The 15,511-nt window shown below is 42.6% G+C and overlaps 1 protein-coding gene across 1 annotated transcript; it reads left to right on the top strand.

Annotated features, from left to right (window-relative positions):
- The first annotated feature begins 2,843 nt into the window (after nt 1-2,843).
- LOC139027856 (protocadherin beta-16-like) lies at nt 2,844-14,363 on the top strand. The gene is made up of 7 exons (XM_070443845.1): nt 2,844-2,919; nt 5,786-5,867; nt 6,933-7,131; nt 8,275-8,467; nt 9,239-10,208; nt 12,023-12,198; nt 13,468-14,363. The coding sequence occupies exons 1-7, from the start codon at nt 2,844-2,846 to the stop codon at nt 14,361-14,363; spliced, it is 2,592 nt and encodes an 863-aa protein (XP_070299946.1).
- Nucleotides 14,364-15,511: the final 1,148 nt, after the last annotated feature.

Below are 15,511 nucleotides of genomic sequence, written 5' to 3'. Positions count from 1 at the left end.
TGGCCAGTACATGCTGGTTACAGTTTTTAATGATTATAGATTGCAGTACAGTCTGTCAGTTTTGAAATGATATATAGATGGCGCAGTACAGTGCTGTCAGTTTTGAAATGATTATAGATGGCAGTACATGCTGTTTACAGTTTTGAACATTTCTACCCAGTTTGAATATGTCCACATATCTGGTAGTTTCATGTTTTTGACTCTGAGTGCCGCTGCTTAATCAGTGAAATAATTTCTGCTCCAGATGTTGTCGTCAGTTAGCAGTCCCGTCCCCCCTCTCCTTATCACTGCCTCCAGAGTAGAAGAGAGACTCGCTCCATACGAGGCGGGCACTACAGAGAATCACTCGCTGCAAACAGATAGGTGTAAGAAAATAGCCTGGATTAAAATAACACTCCACTATCAGTAATCTCTTCTCTCCCGTTTGAGATTAAGTAGCTATACGGAATATCGTATTCGTTGGGATTTTATTTTTCTTTGTTTGGGGCGGGTGATGGCATCTGAACGAGTTCCTCCAACTAGATGCGTTTTAAAATGGGTTGTGTTGCTGTGGCACTGCGATGGCAAGTTACTTTTTTCCCCCTGTATTTCAGTCATATGTCAGTGGACAAATCGGTATTCTATTCCGGAGGAGATGAAGAAAGGCTCTCTTATCGGTAACGTAGCTCAAGACTGGGGTTAGATTTGAAACGGCTCCGGACGCGGCCGGGCCGTTATCGTGACCGGAGAAAGCATTCAGTACACAGAGCTGAAGACGGACAAAGGATTCTAGTCGTGAGTGAGAGAATAGACGAGAGCAGCTTTGTGGCGACTCACACCGTGTAGCTTCAGTTTGAACATTATTCTGGAAAATTCCAACTCGAATTACATCGTGTTACTAATTGAAATTGTGGATGTTAAAGACCATTCACCAATTTTAAGAATAATCATATTGCAATTTGAAATCAGCGAATCTGCTACTCTTGGCTCTCGTTTTGTGCTGGAGAGTGCAAAGGATCCGATGTGGGAGTTTCATGGTCTACAGGACTATGTTTTGACTCCAAATGACCATTTCGTTCTGAAACAACATCGAATCCTGATGGAAGTAAATTTGCAAGAAATGATTTATACAAAAAGCCTTTGGATAGAGAGAGGAATCCTCGTCTCTCTTTAAAGCTAATCGCTGTAGACGGTGGGAATCCGCAGAGATCTGGCACAGTAAATATAGAGATCACTTCCTAGATGGCCAATGACAATCGCCTGTGTTTAACCAATCAGTGTACAGGCTACCTGTAATGGAAAACGCACCGAAAGGAAACCTATATAACACCGGAATGCCAGCCGATGCAGACAGTGGTTTTCTAATGGCATAGTGATGTTGTATTTTCGAATTTGAAGAAACTTGGCAGATATATTGACATTGATGAGAAACTCAAGGATTTCTTTGTTGACAAAGCCGATTTTGAAAAGATAAAAAATATGAAATTAGAGTTGAGGAGCAAAAGACCAAGGTGTTTGAAACCTCGGTAAAAGTTGACATAGAAATGGTTTGACATAAAATGACAATGCCCAGTTATAAACATCAGTCTTTCACCAGCCCTGTTCCGAAGATTGCTGCCCTGGAACCACGATTCCGTTGTAAACGTTAAAGATGCCGATTCAGAGAGGAAACGGACAGATTACATGCCCGTAGATGACGAACTCGTTCAAGATAAATCGTCGTTAACAGTTATTATACGTTGATCTCAGATGTAGCTTTTTGACAGAGAAACAACACCAGGAATACAACATTAAACCATAACAGCGACAGATTCTGAGTTTCGCCTCCTCTCTCAAGCGCCAGGACACTACACCTTAGAATCTCTGACGTCAATGACAATGCTCCATTGTTTCATCAGAGCTCAGTTACCTCTGCCTATGTCGCAGAAAATAACTCTCCTGGAATGTCCATATTTACTGTCAGCGCGGGACTCTGACTGGAACCAAAACGCTAGAATAGTGTACCTCCTGGGGACACCGCAGATCAGTGGAACTCCAGTCTCTAGTTACATATCAATTAACCTGAAAGCGAGTTTTACATGCGGTGCGCTCCTTTGATTATGAACAAATCAAGCAAACTTAAACTCGTGGTAAAGGCACAAGACGGAGGCTTCTCCTCCTCTCAGTAGCAATTGTGAGTGGAAATAATGATCCAAGACTCAGAACGACAACGCGCCTCAGGTTTTGTACCAGTCCAGAACTAGCAGCTCTCTGGGGCTGAAATGGTACCTCGTTCAGCAGATGTGGGCTATCTTGTCACTAAGTGGTGGCTGTTGATGTGGACTCTGGACAGAATGCCTGGCTCTCGTACAAACTGCAAAAAGGACAGACAGGGCGCTGTTTGAAGTGGGCTTACAGAATGGAGAATAAGAAACTATACGCCAAGTCAATGATAAAGATTTGCTGTGAAACAAAGGCTCACTTTGTAGTGGAGGACAACGGGCACCCTCTCGTTCAGCTACAGTCAATGTTAACGTGGCGGTGGCGGACAGCTTCCCTGAAGTGCTCTCGGAGTTTCACTGACTTTACGCACGACAAGGATACAATGACAACCTGACTTTTTATTAGTCTTGGCTTGCTGTAGTCTCATTTCTGTTCTCACAGTGTTTGTGTTATTATATCAGTGAAAATATACAGATGGAGACAGTCTCGCGTTCTCTATCATTCCAACCTCCCGGTTATTCCTAATTATCCACCGCGTATACAGCAGACACTCTGGGGACAGGAACTCTTCAGCACGTGTACAATTACGAGGTTGTGCAGGACGACTGACTCCAGAGAGTGACTGTCAGTTCGACAGACCCTGTAGTCAGAACATACTGATAATGGACCCCAGTTCTACAGGGACGATGCAGCGGATGCAGAACGAAAAGAACATCCTGGATGAACCAGACTCCCCACGTAAGGTGAGTTGATTGGAGTTTAATGGTATTGCACTGGCTTGGAAATATCTTTATCGTACATTTCCCTTTTGTGAAAATGTCACTTAATTTTTACTGGTGCCTTTAGTTAATTATCTGTATATTAGTCAACAGTAGTTATAATGTAGGGCTGTATCCTTTCTGATTAGCTTCCGGATTTTATACTTTGCTGCTATTTTTTCATATTTTTTACATGATATGTGAATTTACAATTCTAAGGCTTCTATGTGTAATTGTTAACACTTCCTGCGCTTTATTTAAGAGCATTTCAGCACCACTGTGTTGCGCTGACAGCGCTACTTCTGTCATGAGCAGCAGAGTGTCTGCTCCGCTCTCGGGCAGCGCTATACTATCTCTTCGTTCAAAACTACCTGTCTTTAGCTCAACATAGTCACTATAGACCAGTGTTAGCCGTTTTTGTAGCTAAGGTTCTGTACCAAGCAAAATACTCTCAACCAGGCCACATACTGTATGCATGTTGCCGTACTGTTCAATAATGGGTTTTGGTGCGCCGTATCCATTGGAACATTTCTTACCCACGATCTAACTACGAGGTTTAGATGATGGTGGCATGTTTTACATCAGTGATTACCGTTACCCTGATGGTCATCGTTATTTAGTAATTACGTTGCGCGTTTTTTATTGATAAGATGGCAGTACAGTTGCTGTTACAGTTCTTGAATATTTATAGATGGCAGTACCAGTGCTTGTACAGTTTTGAAATGATTCATAGATGGCCATTCAGTGCTGTACAGTTTTGAAATTGATTATAGATGGCATTTACAGTCTGTACAGTTTTGAACATGATTATAGATGGGCATACAGTGCTGTACAGTTTTTGAAATTGATTATAGATGGCATTTACGAGTGCTGCTACAGTTTGAAATGATTATAGATGCAGTACAGTCGCTGTACAGTTTTTGAAATATATAGATGGCAGTACAGTGCTGTACAGTTTTTAAATGTATAGAGGCAGTACAGTCTGTTACAGTTTTGAAATGAATTCATAGACGGGCCATTACATGCTGTACAGTTTTGAAATTGATTATCAGATGGCAGTACAGGCTGTACCAGTTTTTTAAAGTTATTATAGATGGCAGTTACAGTGCTGTTACAGTTTTTAATGATTATAGATCGGCAGTACAGTGCTGTACAGTTTTGAAATGATTATAGATGGCAGTACATGCTGTACAGTTTTTAAATGATTATAGATGCAGTACAGTTGCTGTTACAGTTGTTTAAATGATTATGGGATGCCAAGTACAGTGCGTGTACAGTTTTGAAATGATTATAGATGAGTACAGGCGTTACAGTTTTGAAATGTTATAGATGGCAGACAGTCTGTACACAGTTTTAAATGATTATAGATGGCAGTACAGTGCTGTACAGTTTTGAAATATTATAGTGGCAGTACAGTGCTGTACAGTTTTTGAAACATTCTACCCAGTTGAATATGTACACATATCTGGTGTTCTGTTTTTGACTCTGAGTGCGCTGTTGATCATGAAAAAATTCTGTCCAATGTTGTCAGTCAGTAGAGTCCCGTCCCCCCTCTCCTATCAACTGCGCTCCAGAGTAGAAGAGAGACTGCCCTCCATACGAGGCGGGGGCACTAAGAGAATCATCGCTCAAACAGATACGTTAAGAAATAGCCTGGATTAAATAACACTTCCACTATCAGTAATCTCTTTTCTCACCGTTTGAGGATACAGTAGGCTATACGGAATATTCGTGTTTGATTTATCTTTGTTGGCCATGGCATCTGAACGATTCCTCCAACCTAGATGCGTTAAAATGGAGTTTGTGCTGTGGACTGCGATGGCAAGTACTTTTTCCCCTCCTGTATTTCATGTCATATTGTCAGTGGTCAAATCCGGTATTCTATCCGAGGAGATGAAGAAAGGCTCTCTTTTTCGGTAACGCTGGCTCAAGACCTGGGGTTAATTTGAAACGGCTCCGAGCGGGCCGGGCCCGTATCGTGACCGAGAAAGCATTCAGTACACAAGAGCTGAAGACAGGACAAAGATTCTAGTCGGTGAGTGAGAGAATAGACGCGAGAGCAGCTTGTGGCGACGTCACGCCGTTGTAGTGGCAGCTTCGAAATGATTCTAGAGAATCCGATGGAGCTACACCGTGTAACTGTTGAAATCATTGATATAATGACAATGCACCTATTTTCGAAAGAATGAAATCAAATGAGATAAGTGAGTCGAATTATACTCGGTCGCGTTTTATGTTGGCCAGTGCCGAGGACGCAGATGTAGGTAACAATGGTCTGCAGAAATATATTTTAATGCCGAATGATAATTTCGTTTTGAACAACATTCAAATCCAGATGGAAGAAAATATGCTGAAATATTCTTCAGAAACCGTTAGACAGAGAGGAGCATCCTCGTCTCTCTTTAAAGCTAATCGCTGTAGACGGTGGAAATCCGCAGAGATCTGGCACAGTGAATATAGAGATCACTGTCCAGATGCCAATGACAATGCGCCTGTTGTTTAACCAGTCCAGTGTTACAGGGCTACTGTGGTGGAAAACGCTCCAAAAGACACCTATATTACAACTGTGAATGCCAGTGATGCAGACAGTGGATCTAACGGCTCATTACATATTATTTTTCCAACTTGAAAGAGCACCAATCAGATATATTTCACATGGATGAGGACAACTGGCACAATGACACTTGTAGGGAAAATAGATTATGAAAAAGACAAGAAATATGAAATGATGAATTGAGGCGATGGACCAGGGAGGTTTAACCGACTCAGTAAGTTTAATCGGATTGTTGACGTCAACGATATTCTTTCCCGTTAATTTAAAACGTTTCCCATGTTCCTTTCTCCAGCCCTGTTTCTGAAGATGCCCGCTGGAACAACCATAGCGATAATCAATGTGAAAGACGCTGACTCCGGGAGAGAAATGGTCACGTTACGTGTTTCAAGTAGACAACAACTCCCATTTAAGATCAAATCCTCATTGACGAATTATTATACTGTACTCACAGATTCAGGCTTTCGACCGAGAGACTATGCCAGAATATAATATTAACCATAAAGGCGACAGACTCGGGTTCGCCTCCTCTCTCTAGCGCCAGGAACAATACACTTAAAATCTCTGACGTAAATGACAATGCCCATTGTTCGACAAAGGCACTACTCTGCCTACGTCACAGAGAATAACTCCTCTGGAATGGTCCATATTTACTGTCAGTTCGCGCTGGACTCTGACTGGAATCAAAATGCAAGAATATCGTACCTCTTGGAAGACACGCAGATCAGTGGAACACCATCTCTACTTATATATCCATTAACTCTGAAACGGAGTTTTATGCGGTGCGCTTCTTGATTATGAACAAATCAAACAGCTCAAACTCGTGGTTAGGCGCAAGATGGAGGCTCTCCTCCACTCAGTAGCAATGTGAGTGTCAACATTTTTATCCAGATCAGAACGACAACGCACCTCAGGTTCTGTACCCAGTCCAGACTAGCAGCTCTCTGGTGGCTGAAATGGTGCCTCGTTCAGCAGATGTTGCTATCTGTGACTAAAGTGGTGGCTGTTGATGTGGACTCTGGACAGAATGCCTGGCTCTCGTTACAAACTGCAGAAAGCGACAGACAGGGCGCTGTTTGAAGTGGGATTACAGAATGAGAAATAAGAACTATACGAAAGTCAATGTAAAGATGTTGTGAAACAAAGGCTTATTGTCGTAGTGGAGGACAAGGGCACCGTTCTCGTTCAGCTACAGTCAATGTTAACGGCGGTGGCGGACAGCTTCCCTGAAGTGCTCTCGGAGTTCACTGACTTTACGCACGACAAGGAATACAATGACAACCTGACTTTTTACTTAGTCTTGGCTTTGGCTGTAGTCTCCTTTTGTTTATTACGTGTTTTAGTGGTTATTATATCAGTGAAAATATACAGATGGAGACAGTCTTCGCACCTCTATCATTCCAACCTCCCGGTTATTCCGTATTATCCACCGCGTTACGCAGATACTTTGGGGACAGGAAAACTCTACAGCACGTGTACAATTACGAGGTGTGCAGGACGACTGACTCCAGAAAGAGTGACTGTCAGTTCGCCAGACCCTGTAGTCAGAACGTACTGATATTGGACCCCAGTTCYACAGGGACGATGCAGCGGATGCAGAACGAAAAGAACATCCTGGATGAACCAGACTCCCCACTAGAGGTGAGTTAATTGGAGTKAAAGTGATGTAGCTCATTTTGTTGGAGTTCATCTCAGCAATCTGTCCTCTGTATCTATTCATGTTCAAGTGTGCTCTGGTGCGGATATATTCGGTTTGCTCACTCTGTGACGAACTTACTTTTTGGGCTAATTCAGCTACTACGCATTCTTTAAGGGCTTTCTTTTGGCCGTATATGCCTGTTGGGTTGGTGGGAAATTATTTCAAAATGGTCATGATACAGTAAGGCTGTATCGCTGTAAGACTATGGCAGCACCCCTCTGTGTGTACCGCGCACTTTTAGTGCTCTCCTCTCTCTCACTCTCTATGCTGAGCCTGGTTCCAACTKCCTTATATGGATCAAGAGTCACTATACATTTTACCCATGTTTACAGTTAGTCATATAACAAACTAAATCACTTTTAATACAAGTATTTTGCTGTATTTTTCAGTGATGGTTTGGACCGCTGTTTCATTGGCATGTTTACGCACGATCCAATCTGGGGCTGGGAAGATAGGTTGGCGTGTTTTTACTATTAAATGATGAGGCTACTACTTCCCTTCTGGTCATAGTATTTTCGTAATTGAACTGTGCATTTATTTCGATTGCACATACCACAGTGTTTTTATTTGTGACATTTTGAAAAGAAAATAGTGCTGGAAAGTGTTGAATAATTTCTGTGCAGTTCTATATTTGTACATATCATCTGGTGTTCATGTTTTGGACTCTGAGGGCCGCTATTCGTCAGTGAAATTAATTCCGCCCGGTGTTGTCAGTCAGTGGAGTCCCCTCCCCTATCACTGCGCTCTACCAGAGGAGCTGGAGAGACTGCGCTTCACACTAGGCGGGGTGACAGAGAGACACTCGTTCTGGTTCATACATGTAGATTACAAGTACGAAGACGGTTAAAATAGACTGGATTAAGATAATACGTCGACTACTACCCTTCTCTTTGCTCCCCATTTACGGATACAGTACAAGGAATTTTCGTGTTGGATTTGTTTTGTTGGCTATGGAATTTGAAAGTTTCCTCCAACCTMAATGCATAAGATGGCGTATGTGTTGTGGACTGCGATGGCAAGTACTGGTTTYTCTYCTGTATCTCASTCATAYTGTGAGTTCCCAAATCCGGTATTCYATTCCGGAGGAGATGAAGAAAGGCTCTYTTATCGGTAACGTGGCTCAAGACCTGGGGTTAGATTTGAAAMGGCTMMGKRCGGGCCGGGCCCGTATCGTGACCGGAGAAAGCATTCAGTACACAGAGCTGAAGACAGACAAAGGGATTCTAGTCGTGAGTGAGAGRATAGACCGAGAGCAGCTTTGTGGCGACGTCACRCCKTGTAGCTTCAGCTTCGAAATGATTCTAGAGAATCCGATGGAACTACACCTAGTCACTGTAGAAATATTAGACGTTAATGATAATGCGCCCGTGTTTCAACAGAATGATATACAATTGAAAATCAGCGAATCTGCTTCTGCAGGGGCGCGCTTTACCCTAGCAACTGCAGATGACCCTGATGTAGGCCTTAACGCCTTACAAAATTACATTCTAACACCGAATGATAATTTTGTCCTWAAACAACATACRAATCCAGAYGGTAGTAAATATGCCGAGATGGTTCTCCAGAAACCGTTAGACAGAGAGGAGCATCCTCGTCTCTCTCTAAAGCTAATCGCTRTAGACGGTGGARATCCGCAGAGATCTGGCACAGTAAATATAGAAATCACTGTCCTWGATGCCAATGACAATGCTCCTGTGTTTAACCAGTCGGTGTATMGGGCTGCTGTGGTGGAAAACGCACTGAAAAGCACCTATATTACCACCGTGAACGCCAGTGATGCAGACAGTGGTTCCAATGGCTATATATCGTACATGTTTTCTAATTTAAAAGGCACAGTTTCCGAAACCTTCACTATTGATGCAAACACTGGTGTCATTTCCGTGTTAGGGGAAATAGATTATGAAAAATATAAGAAATACGAAATTCGAATAGATGCCACCGACCAAGGTGGCTTGACTGAYTCGAGCAAAGTCATTGTTGAGGTMATTGATGTAAACGACAATGAGCCTGTAATAAGTGTGATGTCATTCACTAGTCCGGTCTCTGAAGATTCACCTCACGGTACAACCATCGGAATTATCAACGTTAAAGACCTTGACTCGGGTGAAAACGGACAGGTGAGCTGTAGCATAGACCAACACATTCCTTTTAGTATAAAATCCAATTTAAGAAATTACTACACCTTGCTAACAGGCGCTGTGTTAGATCGTGAGAGGGTGTCAGAATATAACATCACTGTAGTCGCCACTGACGCAGGGTCGCCTCCTCTCTCAAGTAAGAGAACCTTTCACCTGAAGGTGTCTGATGTCAATGACAATGCCCCAGTGTTTCCACATGGCGTGTACAACTCTTATATCGCAGAGAATAACTCTCCAGGCGTCTCTATACTTACTGTTACAGCTAAAGACACCGATTCCAATCAAAATGCCCGTATTTCCTATATTCTAGAAGATTCTGATGTCAGCGGGACTCCTGTGTCTGTTTATGTTTCCGTAAACGCAGAAAGTGGGGTCATACACGCAGCGCGCTCCTTTGATTATGAACAAATTAAACAACTAAGACTCGTCGTTAAGGCGCAAGATGGAGGCTCTCCYCCACTCAGTAGCAATGTGAGTGTCACCATCTTCATCCAAGATCAGAACGACAACGCGCCTCAGGTTCTATATCCAGTCCAGACTAGCAGCTCTCTGGTGGCTGAAATGGTGCCTCGTTCAGCAGATGTTGGTTATCTTGTCACTAAAGTGGTGGCTGTTGATGTGGACTCCGGACAGAATGCCTGGCTCTCGTATAAACTGCAGAAAGCGACAGACAGGGCGCTGTTTGAAGTGGGCTTGCAGAATGGGGAAATTAGAACTATACGCCAAGTCAATGATAAAGATGCTGTGAAACAAAGGCTCACTGTTGTAGTGGAGGACAATGGGCAGCCTTCTCGTTCAGCTACAGTCAATGTTAACGTGGCGGTGGCGGACAGCTTTCCCGACGTGCTCTCGGAGTTCACTGACTTTACACACGACAAGGAGTACAATGACAACCTGACTTTTTACTTAGTCTTGGCTTTGGCTGTAGTCTCATTTCTGTTCATCACGTGTTTAGTGGTTATTATATCAGTGAAAATATACAGATGGAGACAGTCTCGTGTCCTCTATCATTCCAATCTCCCGGTTATTCCTTATTATCCACCGCGTTACGCAGACACTTTGGGGACAGGAACTCTACAGCACGTGTACAATTACGAGGTGTGCAGGACGASTGACTCCAGAAAGAGTGACTGTCAGTTCGCCAGACCCTGTAGTCAGAACGTACTGATAATGGACCCCAGTTCTACAGGGACGATGCAGCGGATGCAGAGTGAAAATAACATATTGGATGAACCAGACTCCCCGCTAGAGGTGAGTTAATTGGAGTTAAAGTGATGTAGCTSATTTTGTGGAGTTTWAATGGTATTGCYCATTCCGTTGAAATACTMATTCGGTTGGAATACATCTTTACAACATGTCCTTTGTAACAATTTTAGCTGCAGATGTAGGATCTTCATTTGATCTGATCACACTGTTGCAGGACAACTTTCGTGTCGTGTATTTGAGGTTTAAAAAGTATTCTAAAGTTTGTGATTTACTTCTTTTTTTAAGTGTATCAACCCCAAAACATGTTTTATTAATCATAATCCTCATAATACTTCAAATGTCCTGTTTCTGCAGGATTTTTATCCTGCTGTAGCAAATTGGCTGAAATGAAGATCCTACATCTATGTTGCCTTAAGGTTAATTTAGTCAGTATTTGTCTAGTTAAAAGTATGGGCATAACAGCTGTTACATATTGTTGTGGTTAGCTTTGTTTTTTATTGAATGTCATTGTCAGCTGACTGTGGTTTCGAATATAGCGTACTAAGTGCTACAGCAGAAGCAATTACTTTTTTTTCTGGTTAGTTTTGGCTTTCATATTATGCCTGATGATTTTTTTTTTATTGTAGCGCTCCAAGGCCATTTCAGAACCACTCTGTATGGACAGCGCCTCTTCTCTCACGATAGCAGCAGAGGACGGCTCTCCCCTCCTCCAACTGCTGTGTTTTGATTACGTCAATGTAGAGTCACTAAAGAGTCGCTTAAGCAGTGTGAACTGCTTGTCATATKKYAAATAATTATCATGATGAATATGTTGCTGTGTGGTTCAATAATGATTTAGAGTGAGTATCCATGGACATGCTTTTACGCACGTTCAAATCCATGGCTGAGAGGATAAGGTGCCATGTTTGAGTATCAAATTATTGCTGTTTGCCTTGCTGGTCATCGTAGTATTATAGTGATTGAACGTTGCATTTATTTAGATTTGACCTTGCACAGTGGTCACCTACTTGCTATATGGGAGACAGAAGTGCTCTAAAGTATTGAAATATTTCTACCTTTTTATGAATTCAAATATAATCTGGTGTTCACGTTATGGACTCTGAGGGCCGCTGTTGATCAGTGAAATTATTTCTGTCCAGTGTTGTCAGTCAGGGAAGTCCCCTCCTTTATCACTGCGCTCTACCAGAGGAGAGGGAGAGACTATCTGCACTTCATATGAAGCGGGGCACGACTGAGAAACACTCGGCTCTGATCGATGTTACAGATAACAAACGGAGACGCTGAAAATAGCCAGGATTGAAAGAATAGGTCGAATATCAGTCTCAGAATTTCTGAGGATACAGTATAATACATTTTTGTATTGGATTTATTMTTTGTTGGCTATGGCATTGGAAGGATTCCTTAAACCTAAATGTGTAAAATGGCGTTTGTGTTGTGGACTGCGGTGGCAAGTACTCATTTTYCTCCTGTATCTCAGTCATATTRTCAGTGGACAAATCCGGTATTCCATTCCGGAGGAGATGAAGAAAGGCTCTCTTATCGGTAACGTAGCTCAAGACCTGGGGTTAGATTTGAAACGGCTCCGGGCGGGCCRGGCTCGTATCGTGACCGGAGAAAGCATYCAGTACACAGAGCTGAAGACGGACAAAGGGATTCTAGTCGTGAGTGAGAGAATAGACCGAGAGCAGCTTTGTGGCGACGTCACACCGTGTAGCTTCAGCTTCGAAATCATTCTAGAGAATCCGATGGAGCTCCATCAGATAACTATAGAAGTCTTGGATATTAATGATCATCCTCCGATATTTAAGAAAACGGATGTTAAATTGGAAATTAGCGAGTCTGCTATCCTCGGTGCGCGCTTTGTGCTAGAAAATGCAGAAGATCCGGATGTGGGAGTTCACAGTCTACAAAATTATGTTTTAACCCCGAATGATAACTTCGCCCTCAAGCAACATGCAAATCCAGACGGTAGTAAATACGCTGAAATGATTCTTCAGAAACCRTTAGATAGAGAGGAGCATCCTCGTCTCTCTTTAAAGCTAATCGCTGTAGACGGTGGAAATCCGCAGAGATCTGGCACAGTGAATATAGAGATCACCGTCCTAGATGCCAATGACAATGCTCCTGTGTTTAACCAGTCAGTGTACAGGGCTGCTGTGATGGAAAACGCACCGAAAAGCACTTATATTACAAATGTAAATGCGTCTGATGCAGACAGTGGTTCTAATGGCTATATAACGTATTCGCTGTCTAACCTGAAGGGAAATCTAGCAGATATATTGACTATAAATGAAAACACTGGGATACTGTCAGTTGCAGGCCTGATAGATTATGAAAAAGACAAAAAATATGAATTACGGATTGAAGCTAAAGATCAGGGAGGTTTAACAGATTCGAGTAAAGTTATTGTTGAGGTCATTGACGTTAACGACAATGCACCTGTCATTAGTGTGATGTCATTCACTAGTCCAATATCTGAAGACTCTCCTCCCGGTACAACTATTGGTATTATCAACGTTAAAGATGTCGAYTCAGGTGAAAATGGACAGGTKAGCTGTAACCTGGACCAAAACATTCCGTTCAAGATCAAATCWAATTTAAGAAATTACTACACCTTGGTAACAGACGCTGTTTTAGACCGTGAGAGCGTGTYAGAATATAACATCACTGTAGTCGCCACKGACGCAGGGTCGCCTCCTCTCTCAAGTAGAAGAACCTTTCACCTGAAGGTGTCTGATGTCAATGACAATGCCCCAGTGTTTCCACATGGCGTGTACAACTCTTTTGTCGCAGAGAATAACTCTCCGGGCGTCTCTATACTTACTGTTAGAGCTAAAGACACTGATGCCAATCAAAATGCCCGTATTTCCTATATTATAGAGGATAGTGATGTCAGCGGGACTCCTATGTCTGCTTATGTTTCCGTAAACGCAGAGAGCGGGGTCATACACGCGGTGCGCTCCTTTGATTATGAACAAATTAAACAACTTAAACTCGTGGTTAAGGCGCAAGATGGAGGCTCTCCTCCACTCAGTAGCAATGTGAGTGTCAACATCTTYATCCAAGATCAGAACGACAACGCGCCTCAGGTTCTGTACCCAGTCCAGACTAGCAGCTCTCTGGTGGCTGAAATGGTGCCTCGTTCAGCAGATGTGGGCTATCTTGTGACTAAAGTGGTGGCTGTTGATGTGGACTCTGGACAGAATGCCTGGCTCTCGTATAAACTGCAGAAAGCAACAGACAGGGCGCTGTTTGAAGTGGGCTTACAGAATGGAGAAATAAGAACTATACGCCAAGTCAATGATAAAGATGCTGTGAAACAAAGGCTCACTGTTGTAGTGGAGGACAACGGGCAGCCCTCTCGTTCAGCTACAGTCAATGTTAACGTGGCGGTGGCGGACAGCTTCCCTGAAGTGCTCTCGGAGTTCACTGACTTTACGCACGACAAGGAGTACAATGACAACCTGACTTTTTACTTAGTCTTGGCTTTGGCTGTAGTCTCATTTCTGTTCATCACGTGTTTAGTGGTTATTATATCAGTGAAAATATACAGATGGAGACAGTCTCGSATCCTCTATCATTCCAACCTCCCGGTTATTCCGTATTATCCACCGCGTTACGCAGACACTTTGGGGACGGGAACTCTACAGCACGTGTACAATTACGAGGTGTGCAGGACGACTGACTCCAGAAAGAGTGACTGTCAGTTCGCCAGACCCTGTAGTCAGAACGTACTGATAATGGACCCCAGTTSTACAGGGACGATGCAGCGGATGCAGAGTGAACAGAACATCCTGGATGAATCAGACTCCCCACTAGAGGTGAGTTAATTGGAGTTTAAATGGTATTTCTTATTGGGTTGGAACACATCTTCACAGTATATCCTTTGTAACTATTTAAACTTTTGTGCTTTAAGGTTCATTTACTTAATATTTCTCTAGTCAACAGTACGGGCACATCAGTATTACTTATTGTTGGGCTTTTATTGAATATAATTTCTAGCTGATTTCTTAGAATTGTGGTTCCGAAGTTAGCACATAAGTGCTACAATACAAGCAACTACTTATTTTCTGGTTAGTTTTGACTTTCATAGTATGCCTGTTGATTTTTTTAATCATATGTACTACACATGCAATAAAGTAGCACTGTTAGGCAGATTTCAGTATCACTCTGTGTGGACAGCGCCTCTTCTGTCATGATAGCAGCAGAKGTCTGCTCCTCTCTATCGCACTGCTCTCTCTTCTTCCAACTGCTATGTTTTGAATAAGTCAATATGGARTCACTAAAGAGTCGCTTAAGCAGTGTTAWCTGCTTGTCATATGTCAAATAATTCTCAACATAAATATTTTGCTGTGTTGTTCAATAATGGTTTAGATTGCCGATCCATGGAAATGTTTTACGCACGTTCCAATCTTTGGCTGAGAGGATAAGGTGCCATGTTTTAATATCAAATTATTGCTGTTTGCCTTGCTGGTCATCATAGTATTATAGTGATTGAACGTTGCATTTATTTCGATTTTACCCTGCACAGTGTTCATCTACTTGCTACTAYATGGGAAGACAGTTGTGCTCTTAAAGTATTGAATTATTTCTACCTTTTTATGAATTCAAATTTCATCTGGTGTTCACGTTTTAGACTCTAAAGGCCGCTGTTGATCAGTGAAATAAATTCTGTCCAGTGTTGTCAGTCAGTGGAGTCCCTCCCCCCCTCTCCTATCACTGCGCTCTACCAGAGGAGAGGGGGAGAGAGACTATCTGCACTTCATACGAGGCGGGGCACGACTGAGACAAGCTCACTCTCCACATGTGTATGTGGATTACAGATACCACAAGAGGACGGTTAAAAATATGCTTATTTAATATTATACATCGACTAACACTCTTGTCTTTCCCGTTTGAGGATACAGTATAAGGAATATTTTTTGTTTGTTGGCTATGGCTCCGATGTGATCCTTCAACATAAATGCGTAAATGGCGT

Source organism: Salvelinus sp. IW2-2015, linkage group LG6.1, assembly GCF_002910315.2.
Source record: "Salvelinus sp. IW2-2015 linkage group LG6.1, ASM291031v2, whole genome shotgun sequence".
NCBI lineage: Eukaryota > Metazoa > Chordata > Actinopteri > Salmoniformes > Salmonidae > Salvelinus > Salvelinus sp. IW2-2015.
This window is presented reverse-complemented; position numbering and strand designations above follow the sequence as displayed.